We start from the raw sequence: 16,488 nt of genomic DNA, 5'->3' as shown, positions 1-16,488 counted from the left end.
CATACTGAATCGCAAAAACATGAATTAAATGTATTGCGATACATTCAATTTGATTAATACTTTTGTGAAGAGATTGCATGTTCAAAATTCAATACACACCCACGGACAGTGAAATGAACATTCTTTTCTTTTAGTCTAATTGCATTTTCTTAAATTGCAATTTGCCAATCCAATTTGGGAGGAATGCTTCGGAGTTGCATGAAAGGAGGTTGGGAATTCTCTATCTTCATTTTTTTGTCCGGTGGGAGAGAAAATAGTGTGCTTAATTCCAGCCCACGTAGACTGCGACACTTCAACAACCGCAGCGCAGCGCAGCGCAGCAACACACTGCTCTGCTCTGCTGTAACATATATATATATATTTTTATTAAACTTTGTAAAATTTGTTTAATACTAACAAAGTGAGAAATTCTTAGTATTTTTGCATGCGAGTAGCCAGCTATCTTTAGCTCAGAGTATGACTGTCGACCCAAGTGCTCTGCTTGATTCCCCCACATGCTACTTGTCTTGGCTTTTCCTATGATATTCCATACTAATAATATTTAATATAAAATATATTATACATTTTATAGGAGTTATAAGCACACTCAATTACTCATACATTTTTTTGTATAAAGGGTAAATAAGCAAATAGCATACCCTTTTGAGATTAAAACCCTGTAATAATCAGTGTGCTCTTATTATCATTTGGGCTCGTTGCATCGATGAGTGTCGGCGGTTATATAATAATAGTAATAATAATAATACGCCGCTAATATACCAACAATAATAAAAATAAAAAAGAAGAAAGTCCCAGTTCTCAGATCTACTCTCTTTCACTGCCTTCTTCTTCTCACTTTCTTTTCTCTCCCACTTCAGTCAGATCCCAAATCCCTCTCTCTCTCTCTCTCTCTCTCTCTCTCTCTCTCTATATTATCAAATTACAACTCAATTCAACAGATTGATTCCTTCTTTTTCTCCCCAACAAGCTTTCTTCCTCTCCTCCTTTCCGATTGGAATGTGTACATGTAGCCTGAATGTTGTGTTGGAATTAGGAAGAAGCTTGTTGGAGACGCTAACGATCTGATCGGAATTTGTGACGAGTGTATTCATACTCAGTGAAGAGGCATTTTTGCAAAGGCTAGTGTATTCAGTGAAAAATGGCGGCAGCATTGGCATGGAGGGTAAATGGGACCAATGGGAACGGCCATGGCGTGCCAGATCTGGTTTGTTTTCCTATAAGACCTATCTATTTCTGAGCTTACTATTTTTCTTTCCGTGTGATTCATTATTTGATCCTTGCGAGGAACCTGTGGTTTCAGTCAGTCTAAATTAGGATCTTCTGTTGCAAGTTTTTATGAAGGCTCTAGTGAGCTGTCATTTTTTTTTTCTAATTACAGTTCCTTGAGTTGACACAATTAAATTGACAGTTGCATTGAGAAATACACTTCTATTCTTATAGATCTTCAATTGTGGCCTCTTGTTACAAGCTAGATAAATTTTGGCCATATTTATAAATTTGGTTTTATCATAATTGTTTAATTATAAGTATTCTTGTTATTTGTTATAATTTTTCTTTTGCTGGGTGTCATTGGAATCAGTATCTGGCGAAATCTATACTGTTTATGTTATTATCATTTCATAGTACAATAGTTGGCTTTAGTTGCTTCTTTTGCTGAAGGAATTTACTTGTTACAGGGAAACATTGATAAAGTTCAAGATTCAGAACCTCCAACACCAGTTTCCATTATGAGGATGGGCTCAAAGTAAGTTTTTGAGTAACTGGCATATATTAATGGCATATATTAACTGGCTTTAGTTTTGAATTCGACCATTGTATGTTATTGTTTGTCCCTGCACTAGAAGTCAGTATCATCACTAAGAGTGACTTAGTCGGGTGACACAATTATCTTCCTCTGCTTTGCTTCTAGCTGTTAATATGGCCTATAACAAGTAATAAATGTATGAGTAAATTGGTTTTGTAGTTCGTATAGACTTTTTAGCTATTCAGTACGTCTCTCTAGTCTATACCAATCCTGACCAGTTGACCAATATCTGGATTTGCAAATTTGTCTATTATAGAAAAGTATTGCAAGCATTGAAATCTTATCCCATAATATCATTACTAAAAGAGTCTTGATTCAAGTTTTTTCTCTGTTTTCTTTTCAATCACGTTTTAATATCTTTTCTAAGCTTTGTTCATATTGGGCATGCCTTATATTTATTAATTTCTAACTTGGTTACTCAATCATACCCATCTTACTGGAAATCACTTATGCAGAGAGCGAAACAACCTAGAGGATACAGACGGGACTCTCGCAAGCGTTGCTCAATGTATAGAACAACTCCGACGCAATTCTTCATCTCCCCAAGATAAAGAATCCTCCCTGAAGCAGTTACTGGATCTCATTGAAACCCGAGAAACTGCATTTGGGGCCGTTGGGTCCCACTCCCAAGCTGTGCCGATCCTTGTTTCCCTTCTTAGATCGGGACCAATTGGAGTCAAGATGCAGGCTGCCACTGTGCTGGGTTCTCTCTGTAAGGAGGAAGAACTGAGAGTGAAAGTATTACTCGGGGGTTGCATCCCTCCTTTGCTTGGTCTCCTTAAATCAAGCTCGTCAGAGTCTCAAATTGCTGCTGCGAAAACCATCTATGCAGTTTCTCAAGGTGGCGTGAGAGACCATGTTGGGTCAAAGATTTTCTCGACAGAAGGTGTGGTCCCTGCGCTGTGGGGCCAGCTGAAAAAATCTGGAGGCTTGGTGGATGGTCTCCTAACTGGCTCCCTAAAAAACCTTTCCAAAAATACAGAAGGGTTCTGGTCCGCCACCTTACAAGCTGGTGGGGTTGAGGTTTTAATTAAGCTACTCAAGTCAGGTCAGACCAGTACAGTAGCTAATGTTTGTTACCTTCTTGGGTGCGCCATGATGGAAGATGCATCATTCTGTTCACAAGTTCTATCCGCCGAGACCACTAAGCTACTTTTGAAATTACTAGGGCCTGGCAATGAGGCATCAATTCGGGCTGAGGCCGCTGGCGCTCTAAAATCCCTTTCTGCACAGTGTAAGGAAGCAAGGCGCGAGATTGCAAATTGTAATGGAATACCGGCTCTCATAAATGCGACCATCGCCCCATCGAAGGAATTCATGCAAGGGGAGTCAGCCCAGGCGTTGCAAGAGAATGCCATGGGTGCACTGGCTAATATATCAGGTGGTTTGTCATATGTCATCTCCAGTCTGGGAGAGAGTCTTGAGTCTTGTTCCTCGCCTGCTCAGGTAGCCGATACACTAGGTGCCCTTGCCTCGGCATTGATGATATATGATTCTAAAGCTGAGTCGATCTGTTTGTCAGATCCTCTGGGTATTGAGAAAACTCTCATCAAGCAGTTCAAGGCAAAATCACCAATTCTCGTACAAGAGCGCTTAATCGAGGCTCTGGCAAGTTTGTATGGCAACCCTTTTCTTGCAAAGGCGCTCAGCAATTCTGAGGCAAAACGACAACTTGTCGGATTAATAACAATGGCTGCCAATGAGGTCCAAGAGGAGCTGTTAAAGTCTCTTCTTATTCTGTGCCACAAAGAAGCCGGTTTGTGGCAGGCATTACAAGGCCGTGATGGGGTCCAGCTATTGATATCCCTTCTCGGTCTCTCTTCTGAGCAGCAACAGGAGTGTGCGGTTGCCTTGCTTAGCCTCTTATCAAATGAGAATGATGAGAGCAAGTGGGCTATCACTGCTGCAGGAGGGATACCACCATTAGTTCAGATACTGGAGACGGGATCCCCGAAAGCAAGGGAAGATGCTGCAACTATACTTGGCAACCTCTGCAACCACAGTGAAGATATACGTGCTTGTGTTGAAAGTGCTGATGCAGTGCCCGCGTTACTCTGGTTGTTGAAAAATGGAAGTGACAATGGGAAGGAGATTGCTTCCAAAACCCTGAACCATCTGATACACAAGTCTGATACTGGTACAATAAGCCAGTTATCAGCATTGTTAACCAGTGAGCAGCCTGAGTCGAAAGTGTATGTGCTGGACGCATTACAGAGTCTGCTCTCTGTGGCACCTCTTGCTGATATCTTGCATGAAGGTAGTGCAGCAAATGATGCGGTTGAGACTATGATAAAGATTTTGAGTTCCCACAAGGAGGAAACCCAGGCAAAATCTGCATCTGCACTGGCGGGTCTTTTCCACTGCCGGAAGGACTTGCGTGAAACCAACATTGCAGTCAAAACCCTATGGTCGGTTGTGAAGTTGCTCGGGGTGGAGTCTGACAAGACTATGATGGCGGCTTGTAGTTGCCTGGCCTCCATTTTTCTTTCAATTAAGCAAAACAAGGAGGTAGCTGCAGTTGGGAGAGAACTTTTACCGCGGCTTGTCTTGCTAGCGGGTTCTTCAGTTTTGGGTGTCGCAGAGGAGGCGGTTCGGGCTCTGGCAAACCTCCTCCTTGATTATGAGGTCTCGGTGCAAGTGGACTACAGTGAAGTTATTTTCCCGGTAACTCGGGTTTTGAGGGAGGGAACCCTTGATGGTAAAAGCCATGCAGCTGCTGCGATTGCACGTCTCTTACATAATCGGACGATTGACCTGGCGGTGTCAGACACCCTCAACCGGGCCGGGTCAGTTTTAGCTCTTGCCTCACTGCTTGAATCTGCTAATGGTGATGCTTCTGCCACATCTGAGGTTCTGGATGCTCTAGCAATCATTTCCAAGTCAAAAGCATCAAGTGAGCAGACAAGGCTTCCATGGACCATACTGGCCGAGCAACCCCACACAATCCTTCCTCTTGTTTCCTGCATTGCTGATGCAGCCCCGACATTGCAAGACAAAGCTATAGAGGTTGTGTCAAGGCTTTGCCGTGACCAGCATGGCATAGTAGGAGGTTTGGTGTCTGAAACCCCAGGATGCATGCAGTCAATTGCCAGACGAATTATCGGCTCAAACCAGCTGATAGTTAAAGTCGGTGGAACCGCACTTCTTATTTGCTCAGCAAAGGAACATGCTCATAAGCTGATAGATGTTTTGACCGAGTCAAACCTGTGCACTCACTTGATCCATGCTCTAGTAAGTATGCTTCATTTGACAAACCTTTCAAGCGAAAACAGGGTGGGTGAGGGCATAATGGACATTACAATTTGCCGGAGATCAAATGAGCAGTACCGGAATGGTGAGGCTGACGGCTGCACATCAGTTATCTTTGGAAATATGGTTGCGATGTGGCTTCTTGCTGTGCTGGCTTGTCATGATAGCAAGAGTGCAGCTGAGATCTTGGAGGCTGGAGCTGTAGGAATTCTCAACGAAATGATCTCTCAGAATTCATATGTTTACAGCCAGGTAAACTCTGTCTTTAGTGACTGAAGCTGACTTGACTGCCTCAAATTTTGGTACATGTCCACTTTGATCTGACGGGGGTTGGTAGTTTCTTAGGTCTACGTACCAGTTTAATTTCATATTATTGTATTACTTTTTAATGTTATTTCTAGGTATTCTTTGGATGTTTTTGTGCATAACTTAGTATTCTGTTGCAACTTAGAGGTCAACTTTGTCAAAAGATCCTTATTAACTGCTTGTGTACAGTTCAGGTCATACGCACTATATTCCATTAGAAAATGCAATCCTTAGGCCGGGGTAAAATAATTGGTTTCAATCTTCTAATTATTGTATTATAACAAGATTGCTCTCAGTCAACTAAAATAGTTTTCTTAATTCTCCAACAGAGTGAATCAAAGGAGGAGAATAGCACCTGGGTCTGTGCACTACTCCTGGCTGTACTGTTTCAAGATAGGGATGTGATACGGTCAGATGCAGCACTCAACTCAATTCCTGTTCTGTCCAATCTTCTGAGATCTGACGAGCAACCCAACCGTTATTTTGCTGCACAAGCACTGTCGAGTTTGGCCTCCAATGGCAGCCGTGGGACTATACTAACAATTGCCAATTCTGGTGTCGTTATCGGTCTTATCTCTCTCCTCGGGTGTGCTGATTCTGACATAGCAGACCTTTTGGAGCTCTCAGAAGAGTTCAAACTGCCTACCAATCCTGACCAGATTGCACTAGAGAGAATGTTCAGGGTAGATGAAATACGGGTTGGTGCTACCTCTAAGAAAGCCATACCTGCTCTCGTTGATCTACTCAAACCGATTCCTGATCGACCCGGCGCTCCTGTCTTGTCTGTGAGTCTGCTAACCCAGTTAGCACTGGATAGCCCATTGAATATGAGCTTAATGGCTGAAGCAGGTGCTCTTGAGGCACTCACCAAGTATCTTTCCCTGAGCCCACAGGATGCCACTGAAGAAGCCACAACTGATTTACTCGGTATCCTCTTTAGCAATGCTGAGATAAGGCGTCATGAATCTTCAATCGGTGCTGTGAATCAGCTTGTAGCGGTATTACGCCTTGGTGGAAGGAACTCCCGCTACAGTGCTGCAAAAGCATTGGAAAACTTGTTCGGTGCTGATCATGTCAGAAACAGCGAGTCAGCCCGACAGGCTATTCAACCTTTGGTGGAGATATTGAACACCGGTATGGAGAGGGAACAGCATGCAGCCATCTCTGCCCTTGTCAAGCTATTGTGCGACAACCCATCACGTGCTTTGTCTGTGGCCGATGTTGAGATGAATGCTGTAGATGTGCTTTGCCGCATCCTCACCTCAAACTGTTCGGTTGAGCTCAAGGGTGATGCTGCTGAGTTATGTTGTGTGCTTTTTTCAAACACCCGCATCAGGTCCACCATGGCTGCAGCTCGTTGTGTTGAGCCACTTGTATCAATGTTGGTGACTGAATCAAGCCCTGCACAGATTTCAGTTGTACGTGCTTTAGACAGGCTATTGGATGATGACCAGCTAGCTGAGCTGGTTGCAGCGCATGGTGCGGTAATCCCTCTCGTCGGGCTTCTGTTTGGCAAGAACTACGTGCTTCATGAGTCAGTTGCCAGAGCGCTTGTGAAACTCGGCAAGGACCGCCCTGCGTGCAAATTGGAGATGGTTAAGGCAGGAGTTATTGAAAGCATTCTTGAGATTCTCCATGATGCCCCTGATTTCCTGTGTGTCGCTCTGGCTGAATTGCTTCGAATTTTGACCAACAATGCATCCATAGCCAAGGGTCCATCTGCTGCCAAAGTGGTGAAGCCTCTATTCTCTCTCCTCTGCAAGTATGACATCAGTCCTGATGGACAGTACAGTGCTTTGCAAGTTCTTGTAAATATCTTGGAGCACCCACAATGCCGTGCGGATTATGACCTAAGCCCCCACCAAACAATAGAGCCAGTTATTGCCATGTTGAATTCTCAGACCCCAGCTGTGCAGCAGCTGGCAGCTGAGCTTTTGTCCCATCTCCTTCAAGAGGAACAACTAGCCAGGGACTTCTTAACCGAGCAAGCAATCCCGCCTTTGATCCAACTTCTTGGTTCAAACCTCCCAACCATTCAGCAAAGGGCGATTAAGGCTCTTGCCAATCTTTCACTAGCATGGGCAAATACCATTGCAAAAGAAGGTGGTGTGTATGAGCTCTCGAAAGTCATCTTGCAAACTGAACCTCCATTGCCACATGTCGTGTGGGAATCAGCTGCCTCGGTTCTTGCTACAATTTTGCAATACAGCACTGAGTTTTTCCTCGAGGTGCCGGTTGCTGTGCTGGTGCAGCTTCTTCGGTCTGGTATGGAAAACACCATTGTAGGTGCATTAAATGCCCTTGTTGTGTTAGAAAGTGATGATTCAACCAGTGCTGAGGCCATGGCTGAGAGCGGTGCCGTAGAGGCTCTGTTGGACCTGTTGCGCAATCACCAGTGTGAAGAGACATCCGCAAGGCTTCTTGAAGTTTTGCTAAACAATGTTAAAATCAGGGAAGCAAAGGCTGCAAAGTCGGCAATTGCTCCTATATCAATGTACCTCCTGGACCCGCAAACACAGTCTCAGCAGGGAAGGTTACTCTGTGCACTTGCACTTGGAGATCTGTTCCAGAATGAGAGTCTGGCTCGGTCAACCGATGCGGTAGCAGCATGCCGGGCACTGGTGAACCTTCTAGAAGATAACCCGACTGAGGAAATGAAGGTGGTGGCAATCTGTGCACTTCAGAACCTTGTGATGTACAGCCGGTCAAATAAAAGAGCAGTTGCTGAGTCAGGTGGAGTTCAGGTCGTGTTGGACCTCATCAACTCGAGCAATCCTGATACATCTGTACAAGCTGCCATGTTTGTTAAACTCTTATTCAATAACCATACCATCCAGGAGTACGCTTCCAGTGAGACTGTCAGGGCTATAACTGGTAAGTCTTTTCCCTCTTATATTGTTTAATAAAAGAACACTCAAGTACATTAGGCATAGACAACCGTCTTATTTTTCTAGTTCTGGATTGTATATATTTTTGTACATAATTAGAGTTCGATTAAATTTTAGCACAAAAATTTGCAGTTAACTCTACAGAAAGGAGATGAAATATGGATGTCAATAACAAATACTTCTCTAGAACTATCCATTTTGATATCCAGTGATATGAACTTTTGTTGTACAGCTGCCATAGAAAAAGATATATGGGCCGCAGGGAGTGCAAATGAAGAGTATTTGAAGGCACTGAATGCATTGCTCAGCAACTTCCCTAGGTTGAGGGTTACCGAGCCAGCAACCCTATGCATTCCCCACTTGGTCACCTCCCTGAAAACAGGTTCAGAGGCAACCCAAGAGGCAGCACTCGATTCCCTTTACCTTCTTAGGCAAGCTTGGTCAGCATGCCCAACTGAAGTATTCAAGGCCCAGTCGGTTGCCGCATCCGAGGCAATCCCTCTTCTCCAGTACTTGATACAGTCAGGCCCACCTCGCTTCCAGGAGAAGGCCGAGCTGCTCTTGCAGTGTTTGCCTGGAACTCTTACTATTACTATAAAACGAGGGAACAATCTCAGGCAGTCAGTTGGAAACCCTAGCGCGTTTTGTAAGATCACTCTTGGGAACTACCCACCTAGACAAACCAAGGTAAGAGGAAGATTTCAAAAATTGAAATTATTTTGTGTTCCCTGTTATTGCACCTTTTGTTGTTGGGTTCCTCACAATTGTGAGGTGCGTCAGTACAGTTTGTGCTTCTCATTAGAAGGGAAATTTCTTCCATTTCTTCATTGTCCAGGGCCTTGTCTTTCTTTCTTGAATTAATGTAGAGTCTTGTGTCAAAGTGTCGTTTTTCTTTCCCTTTTAAATAAAGGAGTTGTTGGATGGATCCTTGTTGAAATTTTTACTTTTATGTACTTCTGTTATTAATATAAATTTTTTCTTTGCCAGATTGTATCCACTGGACCAGCACCTGAATGGGATGAAGCCTTTGCATGGGCCTTTGACAGCCCTCCTAAAGGACAGAAGCTTCATATATCATGCAAGAACAAGAGCAAAATGGGAAAGGTATATAAATATGTATTGCAACATCATTTCATTAGTTCTGTTTATGTGCCATAATTTTTGAGAGAAAGTGGCATTTTTAGGGCTATGGACCTGTATGATTAGTTACTTACTGGCCACTATATGCTTTGCCTAAAATGGCAATCTTAATAAAATTCTGAATCTATTTAGCTGGTTTTATTCCCCTGAATATTTAATCTGACTTGTTTCTATCAAATGGAAATACGATTGCAGAGCTCCTTTGGTAAAGTCACAATTCAGATTGATCGTGTTGTAATGCTCGGTTCAGTTGCTGGGGAGTATACACTGCTACCTGAGAGCAAAAGTGGGCCCAACCGAAATCTGGAAATTGAGTTCCAGTGGTCAAACAAGTAAACATTTACAAACATTGAGTACCAATCGAGGCATGTAATATTGTAATTTATATAAAAAGGGTTTGGAATTGCTGTCCTGTTGTAGTTTTGCTTTAATCTTACCCGGCTAGATGTTCTTGTCCATTTGTGTAAATTGTGTGAGATAAACAGGCTCTTGTCGGCTATTGGCTGTTTGTAATGAATCATTCTTTATTTTTTTTCCCTTCTTTTCTTCCATTTTAGAAATTTGTTCATACATTTACAATATCATAAGAACTGATATAAATATATAATGGTAAAAGAAATTTGTTCATACATTTACAATATAAGAACTGATATAACGGTAGCAGAAGTTCATATCAGTTTTGAGTTTTAGGGTCTCATTTTGCAGTCAATCCAGCTCTTTAGAATCTAGTGTTAATATTGTTAGCAACTTTATTCAAAGTCTATTCGAAGAGATTGAGAGAGTGAACCAAACTGAACTGAGAATAGAGAGAACTAGTGTAAAAAACAGAGGACAGTCCGAGTAGAAATGTGGAGAAACATCCCTCTACAGCCAAAGGGTCAAAGACGGTTCTTCTTTTTAGAAACAAAAAAAAAAAATAAAAAATTCAAAGGAGTTAAAAAAAACTCGTAAGAGAATTCAAAATAAAAAGAAAAAGATATATAGCTTGTGTCCTGGGTGGCAGGAGTATGTCGGCTTCCACTCCTTGCAATTTTTTTTACAACAGTATATGAATACATGATGTCCTTGTTGGTTTCGTATTCATAAAATGCATCCGTTAATTATGTATGATTAAATAAAGCAAAATAATTTCGGCCAATTTTGATCAATGACGAGGTTTTAGATGCTCTTAACTTTTTCTGTTCTTTGTTTTTTAGCATACTTTTATTTTTAAAATTACAATAACTTAAAATTTAAATATTAAAATAAAATCGTCACAAATAGGGCTGAACAAAAAGTTCGTAGTTCGTGATTCGATTTGAGTTCGATTCGAAATTTTTTTGCAATTAATTCGATTTGAAATTAGTTTGTTCTGAAACAAATCAAAAGAGTTCGGTTCAAATCTTATTCAAATCAAACTCAAACTGGATATAATTTGTTCAAAATTGATTCATGAACTATTTAGGTTCGAATCTCAAATAATGCAACTAATGGATTCAACCATCAATATTTAATAATGCATGAACCAAACTTATATCAGAGTTCAAAATTATTAATATAATGGTAACTTATAATAGAAACAACTAATAGATTCAACCATCAATCTTTAATAATGCATGAACCAAACTTATATCAGAGTTCAAAATTATTAATATAATGGTAACTTATAATAGAAAAATATTTCAGCAGCGTAACAAATTAATAATGAAATAAGTTTTATTTGACTAGGTCCATACTGTGATTTTAATCAATCCAACAGCGTAAAAGGTAAGAAAATCTTGAGCTGGCTAATAATTTATTAGTGTAAATTCGTAAAAGGTAAAAGGAAACGTGTGAATTTTGTTCCGTGCGAAAAAGAACTAATACATAAACTGCCGATATAACTAGGGCTGTCAAAATAATTTGTAGTTCATAATTCGATTGACTTCGATTCGAAAAATTTGTAGTTCACAATTAATTCGATTCAAAATTAGTTTGTTCTGAAACAAATCAAACTAGTTTGATTCAAAAGTTATTCAAACTCCAACTCAAATTAGGGTAAGTTCGATTTGATTTGATTCGTTTGTAGTCCTAGTCACATATGATATATGTTTTTTTTAATATGCACAAATAAAAAATATGTTATTTCCATTATTTTAATAGTATCAAGAGTTTGTACTGATGTTAATAAATTCTAAAAGCTATTTTTTAAAATTATTAATTCATACAAAATTAAAGTAGAATAATAATAATAATTTTTTATTTGTATATAAAAAATAAAAAATATCACATTTTACAATTTAATTTTAATATATAAGTTATACAATTTTTGTTATTAAAAAGATTTAAGAGTATGAACAAGACAAAAATATTTGAATTGTTCTCTGGATAAGTAGAAATAATTTATATATTTCAATTTATGAAGTAACCTTATGTCAAACAATTAATCGAATCTCTCCTCCAGTCCAGACTCCAGTAGTCATTTACTGGAGAGCTTATGAAGTGGCAGTTACCGGTGTGTTTTAATTATTAATGCGATAGCTGAATAATTCGGCATGAAGGGTCTTTACCAGCATCTCAGAAGTGTGTGAGTAGCTTGAGTAGCAAGAAGCAGAGCGACAGTTTCCATGTGAAACTGAAAAGGTAAATATTGAATGAGCAGCAGCGTGATATATACTTGACTTGAGTAGTCCATATTGGATGAGCTGAGTGTCACAAGTAATGCAATATGCGGCACCACCCTGATCAGATCAGTGTCGGTTTCCACTTTCCACTATCTATTTCCCGTTTTTGACTTTTGACCGACGACCATAGAAGGTGAAGGTACTAGCTAGAGGACCATGAGCCCATGACCAAGACACACGGTTCTTTTATTTAATATTTATTTTTATTTTTATTCTCACCGACAGCTGCAGGTAGGTCAATTTCTGTTGTCACTTGGACCCACAGTCAAAGAAAAGAAGAGGTCTGTGCCTCTTCTTTGTCTTCATATTTTACGGCCAAGCAAAACCATGGCCCCAAAAGAAAACAACGACCGTAACCAAAATTAGATCCCAATTGGATTCCTTGAATTAAACCAACCGTTGAGGCTGAGACTCGATCGGTGTATATATACACAACCCAATTAAGTAGCTCTCAATCGCTCCAAACCAAAACAAAGCACACAATAACCCATCTCAAGTTCTTAACCCAATACATAATAATTAAGCTCTTTTTGCAACACTACCAACACAACACAAGATGAGTGTTGAAATCTTAGATGCTTCCACCATCTGCAATTTCCTCAATGATTCCGACTTCTTTACCAAATCTATCAAAGAGAGTTTCACGGCCATCGATTCAAATCACGACGGCCTCCTTTCCTACACAGAGTTGGCGAGCGAGTTAAAGAAACTTAGGGTGATCGAGACACACTTCGGCATAGACGATGCTGTGCTAAGCAGTGACGACCTCGGACAGCTATATGAGGGTATGTTCGCTCAGTTTGACCATGATGGAAACGGGTTAGTGGATCTAGAAGAGTATAAATCGGAGATCCGTGAGTTGATGCTTGCCATAGCGAACGGATTGGGATTTATGCCGATTCAGATGGTGCTCGAAGAAGGGAGCTTCCTTAAACTAGCCGTCGAGCGGGAGCTGACAACTATAGCCTCTGTCTAATTAATTAATTGGATGATTTAAAATTCTTCTTTCGATATATTATATATGTTTATTTTTTATTTTTTGTTTTTTCTAGTAACAGTTTTAATGTTGTATACGTGAAGACTCAGAGAAAAAATAAAATTTAATTTAGAGTTGATGCTGATAATTCAGTCTTACAAGGTCAAAAGCAGAGAAAAAACAGTATGACTTTGTTAAGAATCATTCAAATTTAAAATGACTTAGAGGAGAAACATTCCTCCACAGCCAAAGGGTCAAAGACGAGTCGGTTCTTCTTTTTAGAAACAAAATAAAAAATAAAAAAAAACTCGTAAGAGAATTCAAAATAAAAAGAAGAAGATATATAGCTTGTGTCCTGGGTGGCAGGCCGGAGTATGTCGGCTTGCACTCCTTGCAATTATTTTTTTTACAACAGTATATTAATACATGATGTCCTTGTTGGTTTCGTATTCATAAAATGCATCCGTTAATTATTTATGATTTAATAAAGCAATATAATTTCGGCCAATTTTGATCAATGACGAGGTTTTAGATGCTCTTAACTTTTTCTGCTCTTTGTTTTTTTTATCATACATTTATTTTTAAAATTACAATAACTTAAAATTTAAATATTAAAATAAAATCATCACATATAGGGCTGAACAAAAAGTTCGTAGTTCGTGATTCGATTTGAGTTCGATTCGAAAAAAGTTTTCAATTAATTCGATTTGAAATTTGTTCGTTCTGAAACAAATCAAAACCAGTTCGGTTCGAATCTTATTCAAATCAAACTCAAACTGGATATAATTCGTTCGAAATTAATTCGTGAACTATTTAGTTCGAATCTCAAATAATGCAACTAATGGATTCAACCATCAATCTTTAATAATGTAGGAACCAAATTTATATCGGAGTTCAAAATTATTAATATAATGGTAACTTATAAAAGAAAGATATTTCAGCAGTGTAACAAATTAATAATCGAATAAGTTCTATTTGACTAGGTTCATGCCGTGATTTAAATCAATCCAGCAGCGTAAAAGGTAAGAGAATCTTGAGCTGGCCAATAATTTATCAGTGTAAATTCATAAAAGGAAAAAGGAAATGTATGAATTTTGTTCCGCGCAAAAAAAAAAAACTAATGCATAAACTACCGGTATAATTAGGGCTGTCAAAATAATTTGTAGTTTGCAATTAATTTGATTCGAAATTAGTTTGTTCTAAAACAAATCAAACTAGTTCGGTTCAAAACTTATTCAAATTCAAACTCAAATTATGGTAAGTTCGATTTGATTCGATTCGTTTGTAGTCCTAGTCGCATATGATACGGCCATTTTTATTAATGAGGAGGGTTCAAATGCACCCAAATTTTTGTGCACCCAAATGCACCCTATATTTCAAATCCTTTTTCTCTGTTTTCAAAGTCGAATAGTCAATCCGAACCGTTAGATGTGATATATATATATTAAGATGTGCTTGTAGACCAAATTTTATATTTTTTTCTATTTTTTTACTATTTATTAAGCTACTTTGAAAATCGCTGATTTTACATTTTCTGGACCATTGGATCAATGATTTTCAAAGTGGTTTAATAAATAGTAAACAAATTTAAAAAAAAATATAAAATTTGGTCTCCAAGCACATCTTAATATATAGATCGCATCTAATGGTTCGGATTGACTATTCGGACTTTAAAAATGGAGAAAAAAGATTTGAAAGATAGAAAGTATTTGGGTGCACAAAAATTTAGGTGCATTTGAACCCTATTCTTTATTAATACCCTAAAAAAAGTTAATTTTAAAACTGCCCCGCATTATGATTTTTTTTAAAAATGCCCCGACCTCCATGTTCACGGGCGGCCCACCCTCCCTAGCAGACCTCTTGGGCCAGAGCCAGTCCACTAGGGACTAGACCGCCTGGGGTCTGGGCGGTCCTCTTGTTTTTTTTAGAGATCTCTTAATATTTTGATTTAAATAATTTTGTGAATAAATTTTTTTCTTGTTTAGAGTGTACGCCAAAAAATAAGACATCACTCCATAAATATATCAAATGTCTTATTTTTTGGTGTACACTCTAAACAATAAAATTTTTTATTCACAAAATTATTTAAATCAAAATATTAAGAGATCTCTAAAAAAAGAAAAAAGAAGAGCCACATGCGGTCTGATCCCTAGTGGACCTAGAGGTCGGGGCATTTAAAAAATATATATATAATGCGGGGACAGTTTTAAAATTAACTTTTTTTTTATAGGATATTAATAAAAATGGCCCCAAAAGAAAATTGAAAGTACAATAATAATTGTATATAAAAATAATAAATATTACATTTTACAATTTAATTTTGATATATTAGTTATACAATTTTTGTTATTAAAAAAATTTAAAAGTATAAACAAGACAAAAATATTTAAATTATTCTCTTGATAAGTAGAAATAATTTATATATTTCAATTTATATGTCAAACAAACAATTAATCGAATCTCTTGTTTTTAGTCGATCGGTTTCCATTCCACTATCTATTTCCCGTTTTTGACCGACGACGATAGAAGGTGAAGGTACTAGAGAACTATGACCAAGACACGTCTTCTTTGTCTTCGTATTTTACGGCCAAGCAAAACCATGGCCCCAAAAGAAAACAACGACCGTAACCAAAATTAGATCCCAATTGGATTCCTTGAATTAAACCAACCGTTGAGGCTGAGACTCGATCGGTGTATATATACACAACCCAATTAAGTAGCTCTCAATCGCTCCAAACCAAAACAAAGCACACAATAACCCATCTCAAGTTCTTAACCCAATACATAATTAAGTTCTTTTTGCAACACTACCAACACAACACAAGATGAGTGTTGAAATCTTAGATGCTTCCACCATCTGCAATTTCCTCAATGATTCCGACTTCTTTACCAAATCTATCAAAGAGAGTTTCACGGCCATCGATTCAAATCACGACGGCCTCCTTTCCTACACAGAGTTGGCGAGCGAGTTAAAGAAACTTAGGGTGATCGAGACACACTTCGGCATAGACGATGCTGTGCTAAGCAGTGACGACCTCGGACAGCTATATGAGGGTATGTTCGCTCAGTTTGACCATGATGGAAACGGGTTAGTGGATCTGGAAGAGTATAAATCGGAGATCCGTGAGTTGATGCTTGCCATAGCGAACGGATTGGGGTTTATGCCGATTCAGATGGTGCTCGAAGAAGGGAGCTTCCTTAAACTAGCCGTCGAGCGAGAGCTGACAACTATAGTCTCTGTCTAATTAATTAATTGGATGATTTAAAATTTTTCTTCCGATACATGTGTTTATTTTTTGTTTTTTTAAGTTACAGTTTTAATGCTGTATACGTGATGACTTAGAGGAGAAATAAATCTTGTTTTTACAAAATTATTTATTTTAGAGTTTGATAACGAAAATTTAGTTGATGGTCATAATTCAATCTTACAAGTTCAAAAGCATAGAAAAAACACAGTATGACTTTATTAAGAATTTTTCAAAT

The 16,488-nt window shown here is 38.9% G+C and overlaps 3 protein-coding genes across 3 annotated transcripts; all 3 read left to right on the top strand.

Moving 5' to 3' along the window:
* Nucleotides 1-780: 780 nt before the first annotated feature.
* Nucleotides 781-9,922, top strand: CSI1 (binding protein). Its single transcript, XM_078325859.1, has 7 exons — nt 781-1,204; nt 1,677-1,744; nt 2,260-5,305; nt 5,689-8,233; nt 8,480-8,934; nt 9,235-9,351; nt 9,583-9,922. Exons 1-7 carry the CDS (start codon nt 1,139-1,141, stop codon nt 9,721-9,723), a joined length of 6,438 nt encoding a protein of 2,145 aa, XP_078181985.1. The 5' UTR covers nt 781-1,138; the 3' UTR covers nt 9,724-9,922.
* A 2,663-nt stretch (nt 9,923-12,585) lies between these two features.
* Nucleotides 12,586-13,005, top strand: LOC144575464 (uncharacterized). The gene has a single exon (XM_078325614.1). It carries the CDS (start codon nt 12,586-12,588, stop codon nt 13,003-13,005), a length of 420 nt encoding a protein of 139 aa, XP_078181740.1.
* Nucleotides 13,006-15,830: 2,825 nt separating this feature from the next.
* LOC144575463 (uncharacterized) lies at nt 15,831-16,250 on the top strand. The gene has a single exon (XM_078325613.1). It carries the CDS (start codon nt 15,831-15,833, stop codon nt 16,248-16,250), a length of 420 nt encoding a protein of 139 aa, XP_078181739.1.
* The last annotated feature ends 238 nt before the right edge of the window (nt 16,251-16,488 follow it).

Source organism: Carex rostrata, chromosome 24, assembly GCF_964058835.1.
Source record: "Carex rostrata chromosome 24, lpCarRost1.2, whole genome shotgun sequence".
In the NCBI taxonomy this organism is placed as follows: domain Eukaryota; kingdom Viridiplantae; phylum Streptophyta; class Magnoliopsida; order Poales; family Cyperaceae; genus Carex; species Carex rostrata.
This window is presented reverse-complemented; position numbering and strand designations above follow the sequence as displayed.